The sequence below is a fragment of the Ambystoma mexicanum genome, chromosome 2p, assembly GCF_040938575.1.
Source record: "Ambystoma mexicanum isolate Mex_15411 chromosome 2p, UKY_AmexF1_1, whole genome shotgun sequence".
Classification (NCBI taxonomy): Eukaryota; Metazoa; Chordata; class Amphibia; order Caudata; family Ambystomatidae; genus Ambystoma; species Ambystoma mexicanum.
This window is the reverse complement of record NC_090923.1, coordinates 1396234546-1396254342: the sequence shown is the minus strand read 5'-3', so window position 1 is coordinate 1396254342 and position 19797 is coordinate 1396234546. Positions and strand designations below refer to the sequence as shown.

The 19797-nt window shown below is 47.8% G+C and overlaps 1 protein-coding gene across 1 annotated transcript in view; it reads left to right on the top strand.

Moving 5' to 3' along the window:
* The window catches only part of ELP6 (elongator acetyltransferase complex subunit 6), a 418952-nt gene that overhangs the window by 324511 nt on the left and 74644 nt on the right, over positions 1–19797 (top strand). The window contains exon 7 of the mRNA XM_069645832.1: positions 15359–15505. Within this exon, the coding sequence (XP_069501933.1) occupies positions 15359–15505 (147 nt within the window). The remainder of the gene's footprint in view (positions 1–15358; positions 15506–19797) is intronic.

Below are 19797 nucleotides of genomic sequence, written 5' to 3'. Positions count from 1 at the left end.
TCCCTGTAAAACTCATAAGGTGTTACAATACTGTGAAAGGCGTGGGGCAAAAGTGGCCCTCCTGCAGGAAACTCACCTGGTTGGGAGAAGTAATGAGGGGGTGGCTAAATCCTGGGGTGGGTTCAAGTACTACACATCTTATTCCACGTACTCGGTGTTAGGCAGAATCCTGTGCAGTTCCCTTAGGGAGCACTACAGAAGATTTAGACTACAGGTATATGCAATAAATCCCCTTTGGTATCAGTCTGTACCACAAAGATTTAGTTGGTAGCTGTGGCTAAGCAGTCAGACTTATCTCAAGAGGGAGATGAGCAGTATTCAGGGTTTACACATTAGGACTACAGCAGTATGGAACAAGGAAACACTGACCAAAGCTTGGTATCAAAAAGAATATATAGATTTATTTTACGCACTCTGATGTTCACACACAAATCACTATTATTAAAGCAAGTTAAATCAGTCAAGAAAAGTATACACAACTCCCTATTTAAATTGTAGACAAGTTTGAGCAAGAGTGAAAACTGAGCAAAACGGCACAGTGAAAACCAAGCAGAAATGGCACTCTAACAATTTCTCAAAAGGGAGGGAAAGGACAAGTTATACAGGAATATACTCTTAAACACACCAGCAACACTTCCCCAGAAGATTGTGAACAAGTTAAGCAAGGCAGTTCTTTAGCATGTATAATACTGAGGCAAAAACCAAGCAAAATGGCACTTCACAAGTTTAAAAAGAGGGAAGAAAAATGTGGTTCTAAGAGTTAGGTGCACCAACACATTTCTAGGTGAGCAGCAATCTAGAGAAGGCAGTTGTAACAGATTTAGCCAGAGTCAATAGGCCTGTGCCAGAGTCAGTGGTACAGGGCAAAGTGCCCAGGAGCAAAATGTTCTTGTCGCTGCAGTCAAGTCTTTGTTAAACGATTCGAAAAGGCGGTTGCAGAAGGTGAAAGACAATGTTAGATGATAGGGACGGTCAACCCAGTAGGTAAGTAAAGGATTTAAAACACCTTTAGCAGTACCCAATGAAAAGGGAGGCCTGGCGGAACAATGTACCTTAAAAGTGGAAGAGGCTCCTGCGGTGGCGGTAGTTCCTGGCAGTTCCTGCAGTTCGGGAGATCCAGCAGAGGAAGAGAGGCTCTCGTCGTGGAGGAAGATTCGAGTTACTGCACTGCCCAGGGATGAAACCAGCCGCGGTGCTGCCAAACAAATAAAAGGTACGCTCCTTTTAAATCGCGGTCCGGGTGGACAGGTGCCTGGCTATCCGGTTTCCTAGTATTTGGCACTGCCGATTCGACCAAGGCAGGTCCTGGAAGGTGATTGGCGAACTGGTTGGCCCCACCAGCTCAAGGGAAGAAGACTCTTGCAGGCGAAAATCTTCTCGAGTCGTTGGAGAAAAGGGGTGAGGATCTGCATCAGGGCTTCACTGGTGGTTGTCGTTGCAGATGTCTTCAGCTTCTCTCCTCTTCGGCTTCTTAGTTCCAGTGGCGACGTCTTGTCCTCAGGACCCTGCTTTTATGCAGCAAGACCCCCATTCATACAGCCTAGCTGTCACTCACACAGTGGGGTGGCTCTCCTGGCGGGAGAACCCCCCAGCCTATCAGGGCAGAGTGTGAATTGGGTTGCGTAGGCAACCCTGTCCAGGATGCCTATTCCCCCTCCCACACATCCTGTCTACCCCAGACTCAGTGGCGCCGAGAGGGGGGCTTCTGTGCAGAAGCCCACCAAAAGGACGAACAAAGGATCCCCGACCTGGGGTAGGATTATAGAGAAAGACACGAGAAAAAAATATTATCAAAGTTCTGTCAATAAAAACCTACCGGAGTAAAGTTAGTATTAAAATAAACTGGCGGTATGTTAGAGGCTGTCAGTAAAAGTGGTAGCCTCGAACAATGGGAAATTCCCATAGGGAAATATTTGCGGTCGAATATTTACGGTAGTAACCACTGCCACCAGCCAGAAACTTTTGAGAGAGGCACTGTACGGTACCCCCTCGAAAATGAACACTAGGGGAAAAACTATTAACCCTTTCCAGTACTTCCATAGTAAGATGGGTTGTACTGGTTTAGTTCATAATTATTGACTAGTAAAGTCAATGGGGACTTTACATGCCCTGGGAGACGGTAGTCAGTCCCAGGGTATGGAGTCTATTTTTGGGGGTCACTACGACACCCCTGTGGTACGGCATGGAGGGTGCTGTGTACCACACCTGTAAAAAGATGATTCCTATGAGGGTGAGAAAAACCCCATATACCATAAGCACACAAGATAGCCTAAAACACACACTAGCAATCTGTCTAAGAGTGGGGAAAAAAGGGGTCTCACTCTTAGTAGGAGAAAAAAATAAACCCCTCAAATCCTGCAAAGCTGCTGGGGGACTCTATAGGCAAGGGAAATTAGCCATAGAAGAGAATTCTCCCTAACACTCGGCTGGGGTAATGATAGTAATACACAAATCGCTCCACTTCCGCACCAAGGAAACTGTGGTGGACCCGGCTGGTCGTTATGTGATTTTCTAAGGATGTTGGGGCGCCATGCTGTTAACGTTTGTCTATATCTATTGCCCCACTTGGGATGATCCATATTTTTTTGAGTCCTTGCCATCCATTAGTCAAAAATATGCACACACTAACCGTGTCTGGGCGGGGGACCTCAACTTCGCTCTAGACCCACAATGGGACAGGTCGGCAGAGTGCAGTCGGCCACGATCTAAAGCTGCTGTGATGGTAAGAAATTGCATGATTTAGTTGGAGCTGGGTGACTTGTGGTGACTGCTCTGGCCGAAGAGGAGGGAATACACCTTCCATTCTACAGTTCATAATACATCCTCACATATAGATTATGTGCTGGCGAGCCCCTCCATTGTCCGTATGACGATTGACTGCTCTCTCCTCCCCAGAATGCTTTCCGACCACTAGCCTGTTCTCTGTTCCCTAAATCCGGGTGGTGAGTCCATCCCGAGTCCTTTCTGGAGATTTTAAAGCGGATGCCCTTCTTGATATAGTGTAAAAGAGTGAAATATTGAGCATGGTCAAACAATATTTTCAGGAGAACCTGGGATCGGTCTAGTCGATGTGCTCCACGTGGGAGGGGTTTAAGCCAGTGCTGCAGGACTGGTGCCTGCCGTTAGAGCTAGGGATCCTGAAGACGATACGAAGGCAGCTCTCTGAAACTGAAGAGGAACTTAAGGGCCTTGATGGTAAAGTGGAGGCTGGTGGAAACGCTGACTATGGGAGTAACATCAGGGAAGCGCTAGACCGATTTTAACGACTTGGCAGATCGGGAGATTAAGTACCTGGCATGACCAGAGATGGCACGCCGATATGGGGAAGAGGGACGGGCGGGACGGCAACTCGCGACAATGATTCGGCGGGAGAAGGGGGCTGCTAGCATAGCCACTGTGAGAACCGAGGGTGGTCAGGTTGTGGTCAAGCCAGAGGCGATATTAGACACCTTCCGCAAATACTACGAGCGGTTATACAAGTCCAGAGGATCAACCCCGGCCCCCAAGCTAGAACAATATGTACAGGGGGCCTCCCTGCCCACGTTGCAGGGCGAGGCAGTGGCAGCCCTTGAAGTACCAATCACGCAGGAAGATATCCTGCGCGCTATCCGCTCCCTGCTGTCGGCAAAGGCCCCCGGCACGGATGGGTTACCGGCTGGATTTTACAAAGAGTATGGTCCCAAGATAGCCCAGCACTTGCTGAACATCTGGAAGGAGGCGATGAAAGTGGACCAGCTTCCCCCGACACTGAGGGAAGCAGTGATAACCCTAATACAAAAACCCGAGAAGGATACTTTGGAGTGCTCGTCATACCGCCCCATCTCCCTGCTTAACGTTGACACAAAAATCTTTGGCAAGGTGTTGGAGGATCGATTGCTCCCACATGTCTCCAGTGTAGTCCACGCAAACCAGTCGGGATTAATTCCCGGGAGTTCGACTTCACTAAATCTGCGTAGGCTCTTTGCTATTCTCGGCCAAATCGACCCAACGGAACAGGCAGTCGCGGCACTCCTCGATATGGAGACTCCGTTGAGTGGGACTATCTATTCAAGGTCCTGCAACAGGTGGGCGCCCCTGGGTACTTCATAGCAGCCATGCGGCTGTTGTATGTGGGTGCGAATGCACAAATTGGGCTCGATGTCAGACAATCTGGGCCCTTCCTGCTGGGACGTGGGACCACGCATGGTTGCCCGCTGTCGCTGCTGCTTTTCACTCTGCCGATTGAGCCTATGGCGGCTCGCCTGCAGAAAATACACCTGGTGAGGAGTTTAGCGTTGAGCGGCATAAGGGAACTGGGTTGCTGTATGCGGACGACACTATCTCGCATGAGGTTGCAACGTTCGGACGAATGTCTGGACTCAAAATAAATTGGACTAAGTCTGTCCTCTTTCCGTTAAATGAAGGCACGGCTAGACGGGGGATATTGGGGAGTATAGATGGGAGCAGGAATCGGTTAAATACCTAGGTGTGCGGGTGAGCCGTGACGCTTCGACACTGCTGGCGGGCAACTACATTGTGTATTTGAATGCTATGTGGTGCAAGGTGGATAGATGGTGCAGGCTCCCTCGGTCCCTATTGGGCTGGATCACACTCGCCAAAATGGTGATTGTCCCCAAACTCGTATACCTTTTCCAGAATATTCTGGTGTGGCCAGGGGTGAGATTCTTCGCATAGGTAAAGGCCCAACTATGCAAGCTGGCCTGGCACAGGCGCCCCCCCAAACCCCCCCTCTGCCCCCCTCCCCGTATAGAGAGAGGCTTGGTGCACCCCTTTTCGCTGCAGGGGACTCTCGTCTCGCGGAAAGTCGCTGACAAATGTAAGTTCCACCCGGTAGCGTGCACAATCCATGCTTGGAACTGGCCTTTGAAATGTCTTCGCATTGACATCCCGTTTTACCCGGGACTTTGTCTATGGAAGATAGGGTGTATCCCCCAGCATGCAACAAATCGATAGTTAGAGTCTGGAAAGGGGCGTGGATCGAAAGTATGGTCGATTTGTACCCCGGGGGAACATTCGTATCACTTGACCTATTCACAGGGAAAATGGGGTGGGGGCTCCACCGTGTGCTACAGTACCATCGAATGCGGGCAGTGTTTAAAACATGGTCCCCGTCATTCCCAGCTGTCCCGGGGACGACCCCAATAATGCAGGCCCTTGTCGGATCATTGATATCGAGGCGAATGGTTTCTATATTGTATGGATTCCTTCAGAGAGACGCCCCTTGTAAACCCCTCAGATGCAGGCGGCAATGGGAAAGGGATGCAGAGACCCGCTTTACGGACAAACAGTGGGCACTCATCTGTGAGCGCACACATAGTGGGGCATTCAGCACGCGCTTGCAACTGATTCATTTCAAAACCCTTCATAGGATTTACCTTGCACCTGATCGCATTCCACAAGTTTGACCGTCACAGGGCGAGCAGCTGCCCGAGGTACAACACTGAGTCCGCTGACTTTATCCATATGATGTGGCTGTGCCCCATGATAAGGGAGTTCTGGGGGAAAGTGGTGGAAACTGTGTCTGATGTGGTGGGGCGTGAACTCGTGTATGATTTGCTGTGCTGCATGTTTGGCTGGCTGCCTGATTTGCCTAAAAGTACATGGAAACTGATTAGAACATGCATGATAAGGGCTAGGCGGTGTATTCTAATGAAATGGAATCGTGCAGCTCCTCCTGATAAACAGACTTGGCTCAGGGACATGCTAAAGCTTAGGGATGCAGACACTGAGTATGGGTTGCTATATGGCCGGGAGTCCAAGCCTAAGAATATATGGGGCCACTTTGTTGCCTACCTAGTGTCCCGGGATGGGGAAACCGCTGGGAGTGAGCTAGCAACCGACCCGCAGACAATGGATGGGCACCTGTGTGCAGAGGAGAGTGACACAGCGGCCCAGAATGTTTTGATGGGAGGAAATGTCTATTTAGTATTGTTTATTGTGATCTTAAGATGCCTTGTTCCACGTAGATATGCTATAATCGCCTTTCAGAGGTCCTCTCGCTATATGTTATCTGAAGAATGAAAAGTGAAATGTACTGTGGTGTGTACCGATTAATAAAGAAAGTGTTAAAAAAAAATCTGGGTTCTCGTACCCTAACAGAAAATAAACCATTGCATAAAGTTCTCTTGGGGCTAGGAGAATGACTCCCTTCTCACTGGTTCGCAATGCCTCTCACAGTTCTCAATAAGGTTTATATCTCCCTTAAGGAGGTTTCCACAGTCCTTAGGTTTTTTACAATTCTTGACTTGCCCCCACTGCGATGATGAAGCTGTTCCTAGAGTCTCTCTTGAGACTCCAGCACCACCCTTTTGTGGAACTGGCCTGGGAACTGTATAACAAAATGGTTTACGGTTTTCTCGATTTCTTTATGGTTTACAGTCTTGTAGCTTCCCGCCCCCCCCCCAGACTTTCAGCTTCTTCCATTAGTAGTGCTCTGTGTCTCGCCTCTCTCCACCTCAAGTTAAGGTGGACCACCTCGTAGTACCTGTGGGACCCCTTTTTCCTGGCGTGACAGGTTACGCCTCTGCCATGGTCTCTTGCTCTCTCCTGATAGTCACCTATGCTGTTTTATGGTAGATTATGGTAGGCGGTCTCTGCACCGTTCTTGGACCTAATGGTCCACTCACTACAGGTCGTGCCACCACCTCTCAGTCTCTCAAAGTCTATCACGCTGGTTCCCAATCCGACTCGCAAGACACTTCTCGGGCGTCCCGCTTTTCTCTTTTCAGCCTTGCAGACGAGCTTCGCTGCTGTTTCCCGAAGACCTGCAACAGCTCTCCAGGCTTTGTCACGTGGTTGTCCCTCTGGTTGTATCACAGCTTACAGCTTGCCAGAACCATATGGGCCATTGCTGAATGGGTCAGAGGATGAAGAACAACACACGCTGTCTTTGCTGTTTAGTTTAAATAGCAGGGACAGTTCCAGCCTATTGTCCTTCCAATTGACATCAGCTGTTCTACCATTCATCCGGCTCAAATGTAGTGTTTTGGAGCGCTTCTTCGTCTTAGTACTTTTGTAATTCAATGGATTTACTATTTAACAATAACACATAGTTTTGTAGGTGATCGTATGTTGATAAGATGTAAACCATTGGCGCTGGGTGGCTATTGACAAGGACGGTAGGGACATGGAAAATGTATTGCATGCCGCATATTTTAAGATCCTTAACACTGAACCTACTCATTCAGGGGGACATATTCTTGATTGGTTTATTGTTAGAAACATCAGTCTGTATATCGCTCTCACCGATGCATGCCCTTGGTCAGATCACTTTGTTATAACAACAGATATTTCTTTGCCTCATATTTCGGCTAGGCAACATTCTAAACCACATAGAATAGCTAGTAGGAATTTTAAAAGGGTCAACCTTGAGGTCCTAAACAAATGCCTAAAGCACATAATGGAACTTACCAAGGATTCTGATTCACCTGAAGCACTAGTGAAAGTTTACAATTCACAATTGACTTATCTTTTAGACAAGGTCGCCCCCTCAAATTGAAAACAGTGAGGGATAACCCAGGCAAACAACCTTGGTTCACCCCTATGTTGTCTCAAACTAAACAAGAAAAGAGAGGTTTGGAACGGGTTTGGGTTAAAAACCATTTCCAGTGAGAACAAAGCTGCTTGTAAACATATTAGCCTCATTTACAACCGTGAAATTTGTAATGCTAAAAAAGACTTCTTTAACAATGAAATTGAGACTGCAAATAACTAAGAAATTATTCAAAATCTACCTCTGTCTAGAGAAACCAATGGTGCAATCTCAGATTTTTGCCCCTTCTAACGAAGATTGTAGCAAAGGTCAACAAGCTTTTGCAAATAATATCTTGTTGGCACGTGCAGCCTCATTGAAGTTACACCCTCCACATCCCTTACCCGACATGAGCTGTGAGCCTCTATCTGCTCACAAATTCTCTTTCTCCCCTACCTCCACAGTGGACATCCTTAAGACCTTGAAACAAATGCGGCCGGCCCCAAGTGTGGGAGAAATGTTACCTTCTAAGCTCATTGTGAAAAATCCTGACACTGTTGCACCTTTCCTGGCACGTTTCATCAACTCCTCATTTAGGCAGGGTATCATACCGGACTGCCTCAAACATGTGGTTGTCTCGCCTCTATCGGAGAAACACAGCCTAGATCTTAGTGTAAACCCAGCAACCTACAATTTATAACTAACTCTCTCTTTCTGCTAAAAGTGATTAATAAAGTTGCTAACAGCCAGTTGCAATAACATCTGGAAACAGAACTTTTTACATCCATGTCATTCCGGATTTCAGACTGCTCATGGGACAGAGACCGCTCTGGTGGACCTCCAGATTAAGATGCTGAGTGTTGTAGAGAGGGGCAAGGCAGGCCAACTGATACTCTTGGATCTGTCAGTCACTTTTGATTTACTAGACCACTCATGTCTCTTGAATCAGGGCCCATGCTCTGAGTGCGCTACCATTGGATATTGTCCTTCGTTGGAAATAGGACCTCACGTGTGTGCTGGGTAGGACTTCCTCGGGTGTCGAACCCATTAAGGAGGGTGTTCCTCGGGGGGCATGTTTGTCCCCAGCGTTTTATAACCTATTCATCAGGCCTCTGTGATTTGTTGACTACGCTGAACGTGTATTTTTCTAACTATGCTAATGACACTCCGCTCATTTTCGAGCCGAGCAGCAATTATGAACAAGATCTAGCATGGCTGGAATACACGTACGGCATTATCAACGACTGGATGAACCTGAATTCCATGCATCTAAACCCCTCCAAAACCAAACTGCTGATATTTGGTTACACGCAAGCCAGAAGTAATCTTTCGGTAGAGTACTCGAGTATTACTATTGACCATAGTGACATTCCCATTCGAGACAAAGTGAAGACTCTTGGTGTGTATATGAATGCACATGTTGACTCCACGGCACATGTCGATGGTATCATTCATGGTACACACTATCACTGAGACACACCAAACATTTTCTGACTCAAAGAAACCGGGCCATTTTGGCTAGGGCAGTTGTACTGCCATGTCTAGACTACTGCAACGCTTTACTACTAGGAGCCTCATCAACTCATTGCAGATCGTACAAAATGACGCAGATAATTGTATCTACGATCTAACCAATTGGGACCACATATCCAGTTCTCAAGGGAGCTGCGCTGGCTCCCTGTCTCAACCAGGATATGTTTCAAGGCGATCACCTTCACTCATAGATTTGTCTTTGGAAATGCACCCAAATATCTGAAGGAACACCTCACTCCATATACTCTGTTGAGGAGGCTTCACTCCAGCTCGAAGGAGCTGTTAACGGTTCCTAGAGCTAAAAAGTGCAGGGGTCTGGGAAGATCTTTCCATGTCCTATCTGTACAACTTTGGAATGCAGGAAACTAATCTGCTGCTTTTCAGAAACACTTGAAAACCTGCCTTTTCACTTAAGTCTCCTGTGTTTCTTGTGCAGCTTATCATGTTGTCCTGTTTTCGGAAGTGTGCCCTGTGTTTGTGTGGTGCCTTGATGTCCTCAGGCTTTTGGCGCTTGATAAATACAATCAAATAATGATTTGGGTGTTAAAATCAGCCTAAGTGGCGGAATTTCACAGGGGTTGTGCTTCCCAATTGCATCCTTATCCCCAGGAGAGGAGTTCCTCCCCATGAGATTCTCCTGCATGTTACCACCCATAGGGGGATAATTGGTTAGCGGCCTCGCCTCCCTAGACTCATGGGAAGGGATTCTCCCCAGGAGAGATGTGAAGCTTCTTCAGATGGAGTCGCTTGTCTCAGCGTCAGTTTCCTTGCGCCAGGCCCACCACTGCTCTTCAGTGGTCATGCCACTGGGGAAGACGGTTGTCTTTCCATCCTCTCCCTCACCTTGGCCTGAGCCTCTTGCTCGGTCAAGGTACTCTTCTTCCTGCCTCCGGCTAATGGGTTTCTTGCTCAGCACATCACAGCTGGCCCTGCGGCTCAATATAGCTCAAAATAGCTCTGCTCCTCCAGGACGTAGCTGCTCCAGGGGCTCGCATCTGCATAGCACTTGCTCGCCTGCCACCGTTGGAGATCCCTCTCCATTCACAAAACTTTGTACTCTTATACACATCATTAGAATGTGCATCGTCCATGATAATGGCCCTCAGGTGAGGCTCACCATTACCTGAAGCCAATAGGGTAAAAGAGGGATTTGTAATTTATAGTTGTAACAGGGAATGCATCAGTCTTTCCGGCATCCATATATGCAGAAACTATGGTTTTGTATTTTGTAATTGTTTATTATTTGTATCGCGCACCGAACCCCGAGGTAACTGGGCACTGGAAAACTTAAGTGTGACTGGGAGTTCCATGCTGGACTGGCAGTCCTTGTCCCCAATAGGCGAGTCACTCCACAACTCCAGTGAACTTGTACAATAACAAGTATTAGTACGTGATCTTGCAGTCTTGTGGTTATCCCCAGCATTTTCCACTTCTGTATGGCTCTGGGACTGTTAGCATCTGCCATCTTAAGACTTAGCCCACGGCATTCCCAGGCACCACTCTGCATTTTGTTGGGGAAGCACAGATTCACAGTCTGCTCCCGGTGGAGTCTGCACTCAAGACACTCCTCAACGTTCCCTTTCTAGGAGAGTGATCTTCTACTGGGGACTCAACAGTCTTGAGCATCACATTAGACTGCTGCAGTTCCCGTCCGTGTTGGCAGTCGGTACGACACAGGCAACACAGGAGAGCTCAGATCTCACATTGTGCACCTTCCAGCGAACAACTGTCACACATAGCCGCCAAGCTTCAGTAACGGTAGAGCTTTAATAAGAGGTTTGGAACAGAGCCAAGCTATCTGACGGTCTTCTCTGCTTGACCCCATGGTGGGCTTCCTCTGTTGTCCTTTATTAATGTGTGATAGTTCACTGCAGGCATTTAGTCAATTTCTAAAAATTCCTAATTTGGCTGATGAGGGTACTGAAGTGCTCTGTGCAAATGGGATTTGCTAAGGCTATCAAAAAATGGTCAATTGGGGAAGCCAAGACTAAAGAGAAATCCCCTGAGACAAGTCACCAAATTCATTCCCTAAACCACATTGCTAGCGCAGAGTTTTTTGGCATATGCAAAACAAGATCACTTATAGTATGCTTGTACATCTGGAAGACTGAGCTGGGGCAGAGGGAGCCAGCTCCTTGCCTCACAAGTGACAGAATGTGCCCCACCCTAATCAGTCAATGGCTAAACAGTGAGCATTCATGAGTGACAAAACGTCAACCCTTCTGAGCGCATATGCAGCTTTGGTTTTCTAAAACGAACTGGGTTTTACATAGTGCTAATATCGTTGCACCATGGAGAGTATGTGCTGCAGTCGCCCCAAATGTACACCTCTGAAGCATCTTTTCTATCATCTTTGGGTCATTTATGTGTCCTTTGTTTATTTATTATATTCATATAGTGCTATTACAAAATAAAGGAATAGTTGCAATACTTTGGCCAAAAGGTCTGCATTGTTTTAAATTACTGTGGCTAGTCAAATTAAAACCTTAGAAGTAATGCATGTTCGAATGGATTGTGTACTCCAACATATTCCACATCTTTGACTTGTAATGTCCACAGCTGTGCACTTTGTAAACTTTTTCAGCAGAGGGCGTCCTGCGTCGATGACGTCAGGTCGATGTCCCTCGAAGGACTCCGTCGAGAGCGACGTCACCGGATGTTATAAATAGGACGCACGACGGCCGTAGCCTCAGTTCCATTTTTTCCGCAAACGTGTTGCTTCATGAAACTCTGCTCGCCTCGTGTGTTATCATTGTTGAGATGTCTTTTTCTTCAACCCCTCCGACTCTGCGGTCTGGCTTCAAGACCTGCCGGGACTGCAAGTCGAAAATGTCGATCACCGACCTGCATCGCATTAGTTTGTGGGACCTGGGAAGTCGAACGACACCGACGACTGTTCGAAAGGCCAGTTTCTGACTACAAGGAATTGCGGGAGCGGAAGGGGACGCTCCAGGTAGGGGCTCTAAGCCTAGTAAGTCCCGAAAATCTAAATCGTCCAAGAGGGTTTCCAACGACGACTCGAGGGGCGACTCTCCGCGTAGGGAGGTGGCCCGGGGATCTCGGTCCCGGAGTGGTTCCCGCCATTCTTCTTCCTCGTCCCGGCGCTCTAGGAAGTGCTGTCACTGGTCGACTTCCCCGTCCTCCTCGGGGATGGTGCCTCAAGGAAAGTGGCATGCCCTACGAAGTCCTCGACTCCGGAGGAATGGGCTGCCTTTAAGGAGCAGATGTTGGCGGTATTTCAGGGCACAGTTCCGGTCGTGCCTTCTTAGAAGCCGGCAAGGAACAGTCTCATACCGCAGCTCGCACGCCTTCGTGCTCGGGTCCTCGACGCGACTCGCACCGGGAACCTTCGAGGTCCCGTCTGGACAAGGCTCAGGACAGTTGCAAGAGACGTGCCTCCAGGTCTCGGTCCTCGTCTCCAGCGAGACCGCTGCAACCTGTTTTGGGCTCAAAGCCGGTGTTCACTAGGTCGGCACTGTGTCCGTCCGACTCGGACGTCGACGCTTTGCCCCCGTATCGACGCTCACAACGCTGAGGTTGTCGACGCTCTCGACGTCGAAGCCTTCGGCGCCCTCGACGCCTTTGGGTGTTTTTGCTCGTAATTTGCCATTGGAGTACCCGGATATTGTGGATCCTCCTAGGAAGGCTACTATGAAGTCTGTGAGGCCAGTGTTGCACTCCAAGCCCTCTTCTGTCCCCAGGCCAGGGTTTCAACTCCCTCTGGATGACATTTATGAAGAGGAAGAAAGGTCTGATTTTGAGGACCCTGGTGAACTTGATGTGGCTCCAGTCTTTTCTGGAGACAGTCAATTGGATGAGTTGAGGCAAACCCTTCATGATGCCAGTGGGTTGGACACTTCTCCGGAAGTGGAATTTGGTAGGCCTGATGCTGAGTCTTCATACAGGAGACGCATTCGTAGTGGATTGGTCATTCGCACCGCTGTAGGCGTTTCCTCCAGTCCTCGTCATTCCTCAAGTGTTGCAGAGGTTACGGAGGTTCGGTTCTCACATGATCCTCATTGCTCCGGATTGGGCCAGGAGAGCGTGGTACCCAGACCTTCTAGAAATGTCCATCTGCCCTCCACGCCGTCTTCCCTACCGAGAGGATCTGCTCTCGCGAGGGGAGGAGAGGAGAGAGGAGTGGAGTGGAGTGGAGTGGAGTGGACAGGGTCTCCATCCAGAGGTCAAGACTCTCAACCTTCACGCTTGGTATCTGAAAGGTTGAGGTATAAGGATTCGGACCTCCCAGATGACGTGATGGAGGTGTTGCTTTCGGCCAGGCCGCCTGCAACAAAATCCCTGTACCGTTGCTGTTGTCGTAGGTTCTGCGACTGGTGCAGAGGTCACAATGTGGATCCTTTTCAGTGCTCCATTCCTATGGTTTTGTCATTTTTGCTTTGTTTGGCCCACAGGGGGCCTTCAAGTTGGTACCATTAAAGGTTACCTGGCGGCGCTCTCTATATTTAAGCGCTCATCTGAGGAATGTTCTTACTTTAAGATTCCTTTGATTTCTCAATTTCTTAAAGGACTGACTAATGTGTTTCCGCCGTCTCCTTTCCAGGTGCCGGATTGGGATTTAAATTTGGTTTTGAAATTTCTCATGGGTGCTCCGTTTGAGCCTTTGCACTTTTGGCCTTTGAGATTATTGTCCATCAAAACAGTATTCTTGGTTGCGGTTACTTCCGCTCGCAGAGTGAGTGAATTGCAGGCACTTTCCTCTAAGCCACCCTTTACTGTGTTCCACAAGGACAGGGTTGTACCTGGGGTACGTCTGTCCTTTCTACCTAAGGTAGTTTTGAAATTTCATTTGAGTTAGAAAGTGGTTCTCCCATCTTTGTATCCTCCTCCTCATCCCGATAAGGAAGAGGAGCGACTCCATCAGTTGGATCCTAGGAGAACTCTGAGCTTTTACATTTCCAGGATGTCCAGGGTCAGAGTGGACGATCAACGCTTTGTAGGATATTCTGGACACCGATTGGGCCAGGCTGTTACCTAACAGACCTTGTCCAGGTGGATTATCCATTACAGAGTGTTACCGATTGGTGGGTAAGGACAATCCTGAAGGGTTGCGAGCTAACTCCACTAGGGGCGTGGCTACTTCCAGCGCCCTCCAGCGGGGGTGTTCCAGTTAGGAATATGTGTGATGCCGCTACATGGGCTTCGCTTCACACCTTTGTTAAGCATTATTCCCTGGATACCATCCATGGTCAGGATATGGCCTTTGGTAAGGCAGTTCTTTATTCCGCAATCTTATTGGGTACTCTAAATTCTTTTCCCTCCTCCATTTACTGGTACTGCTTTGGGAGTCTATCAAAGATGTGGAATACGTTGGGAGGACGCAATCCATTCGAAGAACAAGTTACTTACCAACTGGTAACGTTCTTTCGACTGGATGTTCCTCCAACGTATTCCACGTCGCCCTCCTAGCCTGCCCCTCTGGAGAATTTCCCATGCGATTGCAGCTTACGTTTCCGCAAGGCTATGTGCAGTCAAGCAGGCATGAGACTGGTGCCACATGTTCTGAGGGAAAAAACTTAAACTGAGGCTGTGGACGCCGTGCGTCCTATTTATAACATCCGGTGACGTCGCCCTCGACGGAGGCCTTCGAGGGACATCGAGCCGACGTCATCGATGCAGGACGCTTCTGATAAAAAAAGTTTCCGAAGTGCACTGCTGTGGACATTACATGTCAAAGATGTGGAATACGTTGGAGGAACATCCAGTCGAAAGAACGTTACCAGTTGGTAAGTAACTTGTTCATCTGTCAAGAGAAGCAAATCATTTATTTCTGATAGATAAGGTGAACAGTAACCATTTGTATTAATTAGAGATAGGCCAAAGAGAGCCAATTGTAGGTCTCAGATTGGGTAAAGAAAAGTGACTGATTTTATGTCTGAGAGATGTAGTGAAAATGAGTGACTTATTTGTTTCCTGGGAGATGTTATATATGTAGTGCAGTGACTGGTTTTATGTGTACTACATATATATCCTGCCTTGAAATGCCCAAGTCGTTTAGATTATGAATGGTTATGTTTCAAAGAATGGCAGTGAAAGGATGAAGTTGCACAGTTGTGTTGCCAGCATGAGTATGAAACCTTGAGAACTTACAGTGATAAACTGGTAAGACTTGATGACAAATCCAAAGGTTAATACTATCTGACCAGGAATTCATCAGAAAGTAGGCCATTAGGTATGTGATGGTAGTAATCAGTTATCATGTAGAGGGACCTATACTGCTACTGATTTCTACCAGTCGTACTGCTGTTTTGCACGTGTAGTCTCTGTTCCTTTGTGTTGTACCTCTTTTAACTCGATGTGCAAAGTCCCCTAATTAAACATTGTTATTTTGATTAGGGAAACCTTGTTGCACTGGCACACTGCAATGATGACTTTGAGGATGAAGGGAATGAGCTGGTGGGCAATTTTCTCCGTCTCCAGAGCAGCCTAGTCCTTCATGCTAGCGGACTTGCAACAGGCTTCTGCAAGGACGTGCATGGACAGGTGAGAACCAGGAGGCTACCTCTGCATGTTTTGCGGCTTGCATTTTTGGCTTTGGGAGTGGCTGTACTTAAAGGAGCAATGTGAGAGCTTCCAACAGATAGGGATTTTATGTATGAAACATATAATTATGCATGTGAAGTGTCCCATCTATAACTCGGGACTAATATCTAATAGAAATATCTGTTAAAACAAGGTTGCACACTCCATGTGAACCATATGATCTACAAGGCTCCATTCATAAGCAGTAGTGAACACCCAAACTTTAATGTTGATTACATATTAATTTAAATTTCTACAATGTGTTTCAATTTAACTGTTAAGATCATTATACTTTTACAATCAGAAAATGCACATAAGTAACAAACAGAACAGTCAAAAACACATTTAGAATCTCTTTGGAAAAGTGTACAGACTCCCATGCGGGCAGCGCTGTGATGAACCTTCCGGAGCATCTGGCCCCCGTCTTGCTGGGGCTTTGCATTTATTACTTCCACTGTTGCGCCTGGGTACTGAGCGTCACTAGTTGCCTGCATCAGGTTGTAAACTGCATTCTGGGGGTGCCGGACGCATTAAGACCCACGTTGCCCAGTGTCTACTACAGTGAACAGCGATCTTGATCTCTGCCCTAGGGAGATATTTTAGACTGCTGTCTCTCACGCCAGGGGTTAGGAGGGGGGTGCCCTTTCAAACCTGAACTGAGCCTTGCTCCTCCCCACTGGGCACTTGAACTTAATCTGCCGGTCTACTATCCTGAAGCCTGTCATCCCCTAGGGTTGGTGGTGTTGGCGGTGTGCCCCTCAACTTTGCTAGGTTGCTCGAAACAGTCTGGTGGCCACCCCGAAAGCTCTGACTGCTACACCTAGTGCCGTGGAAACCTGCCGAACGTACTGAGACAGTGTATTTGTATTTTATTGTTTATATAGCGCTTTAATCCAAAGCGCTTTACATTTTAACAACACAGGAACATTAAACATATAGCATAGAAGCAATAACAGTATATATGAGACGAAGCAGAAAAACAGCATGTGGAACAATTTGCATGTGAGGAGGAATAAGAATGGAGGGGAGGGGACGGAAAAAAGGGAGAAAGCGTAGGGAGTGATGGGAGTTAGGAGGGAGGATGGAGATCCTGCGGAGACAGGGAAGATAGAAGGACGAGGAAGAGGGTATTGGAAGGAGAGAGAAAAGGCGTCCGATGTTGATGATGGTGGATGATGGCATGCATGCAGGAGGGCTTTTCTGCTATCCATAGCATGCTAGATAATATTAATGACACGATCGGTTCCATCAAGTCACGGATGGAGAAGGCAGATCTGGGCCTTATGGAGACGGAAACCAGGGAGGGGGCCGTAGAGGACAACATCTGCTTGCTGAAGGCTTACGTGGCCGCCCTAACTAAGCAAGTCCAGACAGTTACCAGGAAGAACAAGGAGCTGAAGTCCATATCACGTCGCAATAATTTTCGGATAATAGGTGTCCCACAGAACAACCTGAAGGGCTTGATGGAGGATTTCGTGGAGCATACTATCCTTCCTCTACTCGGCACACCCAATCTGTTGCCACAGTTTGCGATTGAGCGTGCTCACCGATCCCTGGTGCTGAAGCCGAAACCTGGGGTGCCACCTCACCCGATAATATGTAAATACTGTGACAAGGACGCTATGCTTTCGGGCAGCTTGGGAGAAGGAATTATTTTTGGGCTCCGGCAGGGTGCAGATTTATCCTAACTTTTCCGTAGTGATGCAGCAGGAGAGGAGGACATTCCTGGCAGTTAAGCAAAGGCTTAGGAAACTAGGCATGAAGTATGGAATGTTGTACCCTGCTAAGCTAGGCATTAAATGCGAGGGCCTAACATATTTCTTCACGATTCCTGAAGAAGCCATGAAATTCCTGGACGAGTGCTCCGTCGCTACACAAGCCTCCCTCTGTTAGATTGTCTTTGTCAGGATGCTGGAATTGCCTGGCTTTGGGAGCCTCTTCCAGTGGCTGTATCACGTGTACTGTGGGGGTATTGTAATCCACCTCTTTTCTTTTTGCTCTAACAGGAGAGATAATAACGTTGGCTACTATATTCTTCAGTTGCTGTTGTTGGGCCTGGGCCGGAGACCGTGCGCTGGCCTCCCCATACTAAGTTGCAATGTTCTGTTGGGGTGTTATGTTGGGGGAGCATTCTTCCTTTTTGGGGGAGTAGGGTGTGGGAGGGGGAGTTATACTGGGGTTTCAAATTGCACGTGATAAAGATTAAGCAATTCGGCTATGCAGGTTGTGTGGGGGAGACGACGGGTTAAGTGCTCTTTCGAGAGCAGAATATACACTGATGAAAATGTTTGTGTTAACATGTGGTGATTGGTGAGCTCACATGTATGAGCTGAAATGTGCGGGGGCTTGGGAACCCAGTCAAATGACGGAAGCCTATGCTGTATGTAGAAGGTCACAAAGTTAAACTCTTGTTTTTGCAGGAGACTTGCACTCTGGCTGCTGGGTGCGAGGGGCTGGCTAAGAATTGGGATAAAAATAGCTTTTACACCACTTACTCTAAGCAATCCAGGGGAGTGATGATTATGCTTCATAGGTCTGTACCTTTTTAAACGTAAAACGATTCATTAAGATCCTCGGGGGGCGGTATGCGTTGCTATATGGGTGGCTGGCGGGGAGGGAAGTGGTTTTGTTGAATATGCACGGTCCCAATGTAGACGACCCTGAGTTCTATGATATATGATATGATAGGTTATTTATAACACGCTTAATACCGCTTAATAATACCCAGAGGTTTCTAAGCAAGGACCTGGGGTTCGAACCTACTGCACTTGCCCACATGTTAGCTCTCTACCCTTCAGTGCCTGTATCGTGGGGAGGCGACTTCAACACCATTTTGGATGTGAATCCGGAAACATCTCACCCACTAGTCCCCAGGGATCTGTCATCCAGGTGGCCAGGACACAGCCATCGCTTTTGGATCCAGTTCCTGGGGGTGGAACAGTGCGGGAGGATCGCCTGGGTGAGGGGTCTTTGGGGAGTCTGGGTGGGACAACGGATGGTGGGATGTGGCATTTTTTTCCTTGTAACAACTTCACCCCATCCTACCAGGTAGGATATTTCGTAACTCTAGCCCCCTGCCCCCTTTTTACAACATGAACACTTTCTCACGGACAGCCCGCTATGAGAGAAAACGGACTAACACCCTAGCAGTATACCTGACGTGTCCCAATACAATGGTCAGGTGAGGTCAGGCAATTACTGACCATCACACACACCTTACTTCCATTACACTTCCCCACACGGATAAAAGGCAGAGCATGAGAGCACACTCTGAGCGAGGCAAAGCACATGAGGAAACAGCCATTTCGAGACGGTAGCTGTCCAAGCGGGGAAAGACTGCAAAACCGAAGGAAATCGCAAGGAGGGAAATTCCCTTGACCTTTTAAAAAAGGACTGTTATTTTCCAGAGACCTTGAGAATAGAAAGCGTAAAACCAGGAAACCAGGCTGAAGAATCCTGCATTGTGCGTCAGAGATACCCGGGGCCCTCCCGTGTCAATAATAAGGTGGGGAGAATCACCAGCCACTGTGGTTCCGACTTTGGCTCCAAGAACAAAGCATCAGTGAAATCAACACAGCAGTGTGTTGGGGAGACCTATACAAGACCGGCCTGTGTTGAAGCCAAGGTTGCAAGCAGCAACATTGTATGGCGAGCGCTGGAACAAACATTGTTAAAACGGGTGTGATAAGAGGCGCAAGTGAAGTTGAACTGCTGATGAGTGATTGAACTTTAAAGTAAGCTACAATACCTTTGACAGAGTGGCCAGCACTGCATAGATGTTAAATCAAAGGTGTCTGTAAGGTACCCAGCAAAGAAGTGACAAAAATAGATAAAATTGGTCTGAGATCATTTGAAGAGAACGAATACATGTGAATCGAAGTGGGCATGCGACGGGTCAAGCACAATCCTGCGCACAGTCGAAAGTCCTCGATTTTGGTGAAGTAAAGAAAGTTTGGAAAAGTACATGAATTTGGTCCGAGCTCAGCAGAGGGAGACCAATTGAAGGTTTTGTGTTAAAGTGGGTCTGAGCCCGGCAGAGGGGGACCCCGGGTGAAACAGCAAATCACCAGGGAAGTTGTATAAGTGAAAATCCTGAGAAGAAAGTAACTTTAATGTTTTGTCGTGTTGCATCAGGCCCTCTAAAATAAGAGACTTATGAATGGCAAAGAGGCTTTGACCCAGAAGGCGTTGATGTGGAAGTTTGGTACTACATCCTCGTGCTAAAGAAGCGAGAGAGAGTGCTAAGCTCAAAT